This window comes from Notolepis coatsorum, assembly GCF_963971535.1.
Source record: "Notolepis coatsorum genome assembly, chromosome: 10".
Classification (NCBI taxonomy): Eukaryota; Metazoa; Chordata; class Actinopteri; order Aulopiformes; family Paralepididae; genus Notolepis; species Notolepis coatsorum.
Genome location: NC_140174.1, coordinates 82,940,410 through 82,951,431, shown reverse-complemented (window position 1 = coordinate 82,951,431; position 11,022 = coordinate 82,940,410). Strand labels below are relative to the sequence as shown.

The following is an 11,022-nucleotide window of genomic DNA, read 5'->3' as shown; positions in this document are numbered from 1 at the left end:
GTAGAGCAGGGGAAGACATTCTGAGAAATGACGGCGGGTCCGGGAATCGAACTCGTGTCCCCCAGATCCGTGACGAGCACGGTTTTCCCCGACGCAGAGATAGCGCCGAGATATGCGGTGAGCTACGGGAGCTCCCCTATAAACACGTTTTCTAAGGTATACCTACTTGTATCCCTACTTCCCTACTATTCCATTTCTCAAACTAAATCCATGTCTATCTACAAGATGTTGTAGTTGAAATATTTCCCTTTCACTTGTTTTTCAGTTTGAGACAGATTTCATAGAGGAATGGCAAGTACAGACAGAACAAGAGAATACAGGGAGAGGCTAAATGGAGATCCTGTAAGGAGAGAGGATGTCCTGAGAAGAAGACGAGAAAAGTTCATTTAACCATTAAACGTATAAAATATATTACTGTAGTTGTACAACATGTGCTGTACACAGGTAGAAAAGCCCAGTATATCTAGAAATCTCATAGTGTAAACACGTGTGTGCGCGCACACACTTGGATGAAAAAGGTGATGATTTGACATGGGGTCTGAGAAAACAGATTGCTACCAGCCAACTCAACTTGAGTTTGACCACAACACATCGGATGTGCCCCGTGCAGTCAAGTAGCTCTCCTGCTGATGTGCCACCTGACCCATCAAGCAAAGGTCCCATCATCATTCAAGTTCAGTCAGATCTCATTGATGAAGATGGTGATGATGATGATGATGATGATGATGATGAAAAGTATGTCGAGGGGCTATTTGTAATAGTGAAGTATGGAGAAAGGCCATATGTGGGGCAGATAATGGAAATAGATGAGGATGAGCTGAAGGTGAATTGTCTGGAGCAGCTTGGGAGGCAGAATGCTTTTGTGTGGCCAAGGAGGCCCGACTGCATTTTCTACCACCAAAAATAAATACTGAGTAAAATCACACAACCCCAGCATTGCAGTCGGTTTGCCATGCTTGCCAACTACGGCTGGCTTCTGTTCAATCAGTATTGAGCCGGCAATACATAATTGAGGCTTGTTGTTCAGTCACTGTTCAACTAAATTGCCTTGACTTACAAAATAAATAAATGTTCAATGATTATTAGAATTGATAAGACAATATTCAAATGAGACAGCACCTTGGAATTAATACAGTTGGACGATGTTTCTTCAGGTTCTTCAGTTGTTCAGAACCCAAGTGCTATTAATGTCTTTTGTGAGACACTGTTTATAACATTTTATAACAGTTTTTCTTAATTTGAACCCATGATATAATTCATATGTTTTTGGTTGTTTGTTAAATTTATTAAATACATGTTTTTGCATTACGGGTTGTTGTGTGGTGTGATTCATCATATGGAGTGACAGCATATCATTTGGTGTGACTTTCAGAATTATGAAATTATGAAGGCTTTTTGGTAAGACATGTTAAAATCATCAATGGGACAGATAAATAACAGTGTCACCAAATATTTCTAGCATTTTGGTGTTTTTATAAGAAGGTTTGCCAAAATGAATTAGAAATACATAGTCAAATTTAGTGCAATCGTCTTACCATGAGTTTTGATTAAGAAAAATTATGCAAAATGTAACTAATTTGCACAAGGAAGAGCTAGAAATGTGTAGAGTAGTGATGAGGAATGCTGATAAATAAACATACATAATAAAAAATACACCCCTTTTCAATTTTGTACAGAATAACCTTCATGTCACACCATATGACAATTTTACTCACTAGCACATTATACTAATGGAAAAAAATATATCACACGAAAAAAATCTACAATACCACACATATTTTAGAAAGATACGAGTCCGTAAAACAGAACTGAATGATTTCCATTATGCGATATATTTAAAAAATAAAATGTTCAGCCTAAAACGTCAACCACCCAACTGCTTAACTGTTCCACAAGAGGGCGCTATAGGCGGAAGGAGACGTAGCTATTGTAGCTGACGTCAGGTAAGCGGGTATAAAAGGGATTGTTCCCTCCCCCTCTGTCTCTTTCCCATCTTCCTCATCTACCTCTCACAGAGAGAGAAGGTCTCATGGTGCATATACAATGTGAAAATAAACCACGCCGATTAAAGGCTAAAGAAGGACCTTGTCGTCATGAACCTATTATTGTTGCTCCCCAGGTGACTCTGTCAACAAGATCATTCTGAACGTACCCTATATAAAAGATAGCCCGTGAAAATTGCTTATTAAACATCCATTGCTACAATCTGGTTAAACATTTTAAGTTTAGTAGATATCTATCATAGCTTAGTCATTGATTTAACGTAATTTGAATGTATACAGTATAGCCATTGAAATTATGTTGAAACAATGCCATGTTTAGGTCTGATCTAGATGTCTAAAGAACTTTCACTTTTGAACCAAATTAACCTGATTTTAGCCAGAGATGGCTAAACCATTTAGACTAGACGTTTAATCAATAGAAACCTGCTCTGTGGGACCTTATGTTTATTAACACAGTTATTAGAGCTGGCATGTTTGTGGCTTCCAGCCTTATATTCACAACAATGAGCCAGCAGCTCCCGCATTGCTCTCCTGACTGTCCTCTGTCCTCTCTCCCCCTCTCTTGATTGCATTCCTGTCTTTGTATTTAAACATCCGGGTTTCCCTCTCTCTCTCTCTCTCTCTCTCTCTCTCTCTCTCTCTCTCTCTCTCTCTCTCTCTGGCTGACTCCCCCTCTCAGAAGCCATTTTGGACTCAGTTCAGCTTCTTGCACTAACAGACCCTCCTATATGCCCGACTATAAGCGAACACACGGGAGTGAAAAGGTTTCAGGGGAAGAGGAGAAAGAGATATATGTAGGAGGGGGGAAATGCTGCCTTCCTTTTAGTCTTCACTTCAGATCTCATTTTTATCACATTATCTTACTGCCGGAATTCATCTGATCATTTCCCGATGAATATGCAATTTTGAAACTTATTTTTTAGCAAGTGCAATTCTGTTGCATTGGAAGGTGCTTTGCGGCGCGCGCGCACACACGCACACACACACACACGCACTGACTGGACACAGCGAAAAGGGCCCTTTCGTCCCCCTGCCTGCCTGGCTTGGTTTAATAATAACCAGCTCAGCTCGTCTTGGTTGTTGTGTGTCCGCGACGCGTCGCCAGATTTTGTTTCTAAATGTTCGCAAAAGAGAAAAAGAGCGTCAAGAGGAGAAAACCGCTGCGGTGCTTCTGAAAGAAGAGGAGGGAACATGTTTGTCTCCTGGCTGCTGACTTCTGCACTTCTGCTGGGAACTTTCTGTGCAGGTAAGCAGCGACATTTCTGCAACACACCGCTCGATTTGTGTGTGTGTGTGTGTGGGGGGGGGGGGGGGGGGGGTGTTAAGTTATAGTAATATTATGAGTTAGACGTAAATCGTGGCAATGACAGCCTACATCACAGGCGCACAGAAACACGCGTGCTTTACAGTGGGGATGGACGGTGCTGCCTGTGCGCACTTGACTTGTTTGTGTACTATTACATTCTAATGGCATCACCCTACTAATCGGTAGCTGTTTTATTATAATTGTTACTCCCCTTTTTATTACGGTGTCTCGGTCCAGAATGAAATGTGCAGTGATGTGGTTCCTCACCGGAGCGTGTAGTGTAGTAGTGTTCCATTGTCTCGCCGTTTACGGATCAATACAAGATATTGCAACCGAGATCATGTCAGACTGGAACCGATATTTCGACATTTCTGCCAAGAGCTTATTAACCAAAAAATAACCCCTTCTAATTTTTACTATCATCCGATCGTTCCGTGTGTGTGATGATGGCGATTGGCGAGGCAGGTTATTTGGATACAGTGAATTATGCACCGTGTTATTATTACCTCTACGAATCCGGTCATGTGGCCTTTTCTCCAGTGTAACTGACTGGTAGGAGGTGAGGAGAAGCAAGGTGGGTCTGAGATGAAGTATTATTACACAGTATGGCTTATACAATATGTCTTCTTCTTAGGTAATATCTTCCCCTCACGCTCCATTTATAATCTTGAATGTTTGAAAATGTAAATATCTTAAGCATCACTATAATGTTGCATTTGAATGTGTTGTTGTAGCGGGGACGAGCCCGTTTCAGTCCGTATCTGGAAAAGGCTATTAGGCATTTATATAATAATGCCGTTAAATAATAAATAGTAGGTAGATAATAATGGTTAGACCAGTGAGCAGCAGACAGGACTGGCATGCGGTATTTTGACAAGGTTCATGTTTATTATGATCTGCTGGTTTATGGATCATCTTTGTTTGCTGTGCAGTTTCCCCCTCCACGCCCACGCTTAAGTGAAAGTGTAGTCTACGTATCTTTGTGTGTGCGTGCGTGTGTGTGTGTGTGCGTGTATATGCGCGCGCGCGTGTGTAATAGACAGACAGCAGGTCGTGTGGCGGAGACGACGCTCCTCGTATCCTTAAATGTCCTCAAAACCACGCTGTAGTCTGGCAGTGGTAGAGATATCTGGATCTTATGTAGGTTCCAATGTAATTGTTGGATTCAAATAAAGCATTTTATTGCATGCAGTGTGAGTGAGTGGTGTTGGCTGTGTTGCGCTGACATGTGTTTTGGGGGTATTTGGGGAATTAAATGATAACCTATTTCTGCCTCTTTTCATCACTGTTGTTAAGCACCAGCTACATAACAACTGTATTATTATATTGTTGGGAAATTACTTTTAGTACAACAGAACAGGGAAACTAAAGGGATAATAGGCTCGGCTATAACTATAACTTAGTAAGTAAGTAAGTATAAGGTTATTTAGGAGAGCACCTTTCACAGAGCAGAATCACAAAGTGCTTCACAAAGAGTTTTTGTGTTTAACAAAACATTGTTAAAAATGAGGCCATAAAATTGTAGAAAATAAACAATCAAACACAAGCAACAAATACCTTAAAACAAAACACTCAACATTACAAGACAAATACAGCTGTTTTTTTTAAGGGTCAACAGAGACTGTAGATATGTGTCTATTGAAAAAGTGTGCCATTATAACTTGCAGAATTACGATTCTGACAGTGCTTACTTCTAGCATTGGTGTCTCCTTCCTTGATGTAAACCCTTTTGATGAGATATCAGTATCACACATACATATATAGCAGGGGTCAGGAACCTTTTTGACTGGGAGAGCCATAAAAGCCAAATATTTCTAAATATATTTCATTGAGAGCCATATAGTATTTTTAACGTATAATGAATTAAATATGTCTTACTTTTAATGCGACTTCTGGTGCTGCATGGTTTTGCTGATGGCCTTGTAATCTGGTTCATACGTGGTGAGGTTGAGCTTCATGCAGGCGTTGAGGCTTCCATCAGTTAAACGTGAGCGTAGGTTGGTCTTAATGTTCCTCATATGCAAGAATGACTGCCCACATGCATATGTAGAGCCAAACATGGTCAATACGGCAATACTCACGCTGCATTGTGTGGTATGTCACAGGAAGCTCGTTCCAAGTTTTAAGAATCAGCTGGTCTTCAGGTTTAAGATTTTTAATTTCTGTCCACTTGTGTTCCCTCGCCAGCTCTGCTCGCTATATCTTCAGCTACAGATACTATTAGCTGTATCTTCAAAACTAATTTCTGTTTACTTTTAAATGACACAGTATTATTAAGAAATATCACAAGTATTAAAAAAAAAAAAAAAAAAAATTACTCAAAATTCTGGGAGCCATATGCTGTCACCAGAAGAGCCATATATGGCTCGCAAGCCATAGGTTCCCGACCCCTGGTCTATAGGCTGATGTAGGCTATACGGATATTAGACGCATGTGGGCTAACCAGGGGTTTCCAGCCTTCTTGGCAAGTGACCCCATTCTGAGGTAAAACTATTTAAACACATGAAAATAATTTGTTCACATGATGTGATTACACATGATGTGAATACACATGATCTGGTTACACATAGAGATGTTCCGATACCATTTTTTCCTTCCCGATCCGATTCCGATACCTAAGCTTTGGGTATCGGCCCATACCGAACTGATCCGATACCAGTGCATACATAAAAAAAAAAATAATAATATAAATTATAATTTTTATTTATTTATTTTTTATACAGCTACTGTTTTATATATACTGTTTTTTAGTAATAACTATAAAGTAATGGTATTTATTCAACAACAGGTGATTGTATAGATTAGTATTAGTATCAGTAATTGAAAACTATCTCAATGAGTTCACCCACGGAAAGGTTGTTGGCACATTAGTTCCACACGGACATTATTCGTTGCTGCACTTGCTTCCACAAGGCTCCGTTTAAGTAGCAGCTGTTGTGATTTTTGCACAATAAATATTCAACATTCTCTTTTGAGACTCCGCCTCAGACTCTTATCATTTGGCACTAAAAGCTAAACATTGTCACCGATATGGCTGTCCGCAACATGTCATTAATTGTGTACGCGAGGTCGATCAGTGACCACGTTAGCGTGAGCTAGGTTAGCATGAGCTAACGTTAGATGGAAAGACTGTAACTTTACTGGTGAAAATGTGATTTACGTTGGAATACTCCTTTGCCAACTTGCTGTACTTTGCTTGCAGGTCTGCAGCCATTATTGCTGGATTATGAATAGCCCCAACTTTAGCCAAGGTAACGTTAAAGCTAAAACTTTAATGTTAGTTAACGCTAGCTTTCGGTTAGCTGTTCAATGCTAATAACACCACCAAGCGAACCCATCAGAGCTCCCCGTCAACACCGCTTTGTCGGGAGGATGGCATTTAAGAAAGTATCTGCTGTTAAAATGACAAATAGCATTGACACTTTAATTCACGGTCGGTTAAAAACACGTTTGTTTTATAATGCTCACTCAGCAGACCGCAGTGTTGTTGATAAATTACGTCATATGGTATCGGAGCGCAGAATTAGAGGGTACTCGCCGATACCGATACCAGCATTTTACCCGTGTTACCAAGTAAACAAATCACCGAACGATGGCCGGCTCGCAGCATCCTAGTAACGTTAGCTCTCAGAATGGTAGCCAGAAGCCTGCAGCATCCTAGTACTACTAGGATGCTGCAGGCTTCTGGCTACCATTCTGAGAGCTAACGATAGTAGTACTAGGAGCTGCAGGCTTCTGGCTACCATTCTGAGAGCTAACGATAGTAGTACTAGGAGCTGCGGGCTTCTGGCTACCATTCTGAGAGGTAACGATAGTAGTATTAGGAGCTGCAGGCTTCTGGCTACCATTCTGAGAGCTAACGATAGTAGTACTAGGAGCTGCAGGCTTCTGGCTACTATTCTGAGAGCTAACGATAGTAGTACTCGGAGCTGCAGGCTTCTGGCTACCATTCTGAGAGCTAATGATAGTAGTACTCGGAGCTGCAGGCTTCTGGCTACCATTCTGAGAGCTAACGATAGTAGTACTAGGAGCTGCAGGCTTCTGGCTACCATTCTGAGAGCTAACGATAGTAGTACTAGGAGCTGCGGGCTTCTGGATACCATTCTGAGAGCTAAAGATAGTAGTACTAGGAGCTGCGGGCTTCTGGCTACCATTCTGAGAGCTAACGCTTTACGGTATTTTCACAGCACTGTCGCAACATTACCGTAAAGCGTGAACACCGTTGTGATCCACATCCACAACAGTTAGCTCTCAGAATAGCCAGTTAGCCCGCAGCACCAGCAACGGTAAGCGTGTCGTCCTCCTGTGTGTAGACAACCAGCTCTGCGTGTGCTCGCTCCACTAGTGAGGACTGGTCTCGCCCTCTGCTGGCGCCAGCTGTTTGTGCACTACAACCAACCACTGTCAAAACTCTGTTTCAGTGTAATGGAAACTGAAACGCATCTGTGATTTTGACGGTATTGATTTTCAATACCGTCGGTATTTCTAAATACCCTGGTATACCGTAATACCGTCATACCGCCCAAGCCTAATCTGGTTACACATGATCTGGTTACACATGATCTGGTTACACATGATCTGATTATTACACACATGATCTGGTTACACATGATCTGATTATTACTAGAGTTGTTCCGATACCGATACTAGTATCGGAAATGCCGCCGATACTGCCTAAAATGCTAGTATCGGTATCGGCGAGTACACGTAAATTCTAGCCTCCGATCCCATGATGTAATTTATCTCCTGCCGAGTCCTGCGGAGAGTGAGGATTATAAAATGAACATGTTTTAAAGTGTGATGCTGTGTCATTTTAACAGCAGATACACTTTCTTAAATTCCATTGTCCCCGACAGTGCGGTGTGACGGGGAGCGGGATGTGTTTGGCTGGTGTTATGATAGCATTAGCTGGAAAGATAGCTAGTTGGAACAACATCCGCTTTTAACGTTACATCAAATCAGATGATCGCCTGTCCGTTCTCCAGGACCTAACACTGTCCGTGACCGTCTATCAACAATAATGCACCCACGGTGAATTGTATTTAAGTTAAGTAGCTACGGACTAGCGTTAGCTGACTATTACTAACGTTATCTTAATGTCGATGCGGGAAGGCGAGCTAGGTCAGTTAGCTTAGCTTGATAACGTTACCGTGTCTAAAGTTGGTGCTATTCACATAATCCAGCAATAATGGCTGCAGACCTGCAAGCAAAGTACAGCAAGTGCCAAAGGATAAGAGTCTGAGGCGGAGTTTCAAAAGAGAATGTTGAATATTTATTTTGCATCAAAAATCACAACATGAACATGCCACTAGCTTACAGACTGAATAGGGTATATCTGCAGAGCCACTGAGTAGCGAGTGCAACACCGTTTAATGTCCGTGTGGATCATTGGAGTAGGGTATATCTGCAGTGCTGCAGCCCATACTCATTGATTAATGATACTAATACAAATCTATACAATCACCTGTTGTTGAATAAATACCATATGTTCTAGTTATTACTAAAAAACAGTATAACAGTATCTAAAAAAAAAAAAAAAAGTATAATTTATATAATTTATTTTTTAAATTTTTTTTTATGCACTGGTATCGGATAAATATCGGTATCGGCCGATACCCAAAGCTTAGGTATCGGAATCGGATCGGAAAGGGAAAAATGGTATCGGAACATCTCTAATTATTACACACATGATCTGATTACACATGATTAAACATGATCTGATTACACATGATCTGGTTACACATGATCTGATTATTACACACATGATCTGATTACACATGATCTGGTTACACATGATCTGGTTACACATGATCTGGTTACACATGATCTGGTTATTACACACATGATCTGATTACACATGATTACACATGATCTGATTACACATGATCTGGTTACACATACTCTGATTCAGGGTTAGAAATTAACATTTTTTTTCAAGGGCTTTTTTTGCCCCCCTTAATTGCTTTTCGGGGGCTTTTTTTTGTATTTCGGGGGCACAACATTTTTATAATGAAAATTAATAGGGATGCCCCGATCACGTTTTTTGCCACCGATACCGATCACCGATCGTTGTGAGCCATATCGGCCGATACCAATCCGATACCGATTGTTTTTGATTAAAAAGAAATTAAAAATTATTTTATATAATTTTTTTTTATTTTTTTTATAAAATATATATATTATATAATTAGACTTGTACTTGTATTATCTGCGAGACATCGCCACCACGCAACAAGTCAAAATGCTCACTATCTGCAAACAGCTCCACTGTCTGTGTGTACTCTAGTAGCCCAGCTCCAAAAAGGATTCTCCGGCGCTGCAGCGGGACCCCATTGGTAACGTTAAGTGCTTTGGTCATTTCACATTCAGCAAGCCCTCAGCTCGAATACGCATTAAATCAATGTTATAAGACATTGATATCAAGAGCTATCTGTAGCTACTGCTAGCCGGCTAAATGACGTTAAGACAGAACTTTAGTTCAATGGGACATTTCGTTTTGAACAGTAAACGAACGTCAGCTAACGCAAGCTAACTGAGGTATGAACATGAACTACTAGACTTTCTGGATCATTTGTTGATATCAGGAGCTATCGGTAGCTAGCCGGCTAAATACCGTTAGACAATGCCTACTAAACGTGAATAGTTGACTGGGTAATTTTGTTTAAACAGTAACGATAGCTAGGTAGCTAACGTTAGCGCAGGTCGAATGCAGTGCACTACAGACTCGAGCAGAGGAGCCGCACCTCTTTGTTTACAAACTCTACACGGGGGCGGGCGGGGCTAGGGAGGAGGAGCAGCGGCAGTTTGCAGGTCGTGTGTGTCTGAGACAGACAGCGAGTGAGAGCTTCGCTTGATCGGTTTCCGCTATCGGCGAATATGACTAATTATCGGAATTCACAGATTGCATATTTATACTGAGTATCGGCCGATAACGATCGGTGGCCGATCGATCGGGGCATCCCTAAAAATTAACATAAAGATTATAAAACATTGTTGACACTTTTTTTACAGTCTTCGTCCCTATGTTTGATAACGTAATGTTAATGTCTCCATATATAGGGCTCTACGCTAACCTTTTTCCCAAGGAGCACATGTGCTCCTAAATAAAATGTTAATAAATAAAATCTAGACAAAAATTTTTTTTACTTCTGTGTGTGTGTGTGTGTGTGTGTGTGTGTGTGTGTGTGCATGGGGCCATTGGGTGGGGCCGGGGGACAAATACACTGGAGGAAAGTAACCCAGCTCAGCACTGCCCAAATTATATCATCACTATTGCCTGTTTGAAGGATATCATCCTCAAACACATATACACCACCTACACGCCTATTCTCAGTCCTTGTCCCACAATGGTGGAATGAACTACCCACCCCAGTTAGGACAGCCGAATCCCGTCCAATCTTTCGCCGTCGACTAAAGACGCACTTCTTCAACCATTATCTGAAATAAAATAAAATAAATAAAATAAAATAAATCTAACCCTAACTAACCTTACTGTCATGCACTTGTCCTAATAAACTAACCTACACTGTAACACGCAACACTTTGATGAATATTGTTACTCAGCTGATAGAGTTGTATCCTTCCTGATGACCTGTCGTACAGAACTTGTAAGTCGCTTTGGATAAAAGCGTCAGCTAAATGACTAAATGTAAATGTGAATGTAAATGCCTTGTAGAATTCCACATAAGAAAGAAAGATACTGGGATGAATAAA

The 11,022-nt window shown here is 40.9% G+C and overlaps 1 protein-coding gene across 1 annotated transcript in view; it reads left to right on the top strand.

The window, feature by feature from the left end:
* Positions 1 to 2,760: 2,760 nt before the first annotated feature.
* Positions 2,761 to 11,022, top strand: part of LOC311236223 (activin receptor type-2B-like) — a 199,888-nt gene continuing 191,626 nt past the window's right edge. Inside the window, exon 1 of the mRNA XM_084323871.1 lies at positions 2,761 to 3,249. Coding sequence (XP_084179997.1) covers positions 3,195 to 3,249 — 55 coding nt within the window. The 5' untranslated portion in view covers positions 2,761 to 3,194. The remainder of the gene's footprint in view (positions 3,250 to 11,022) is intronic.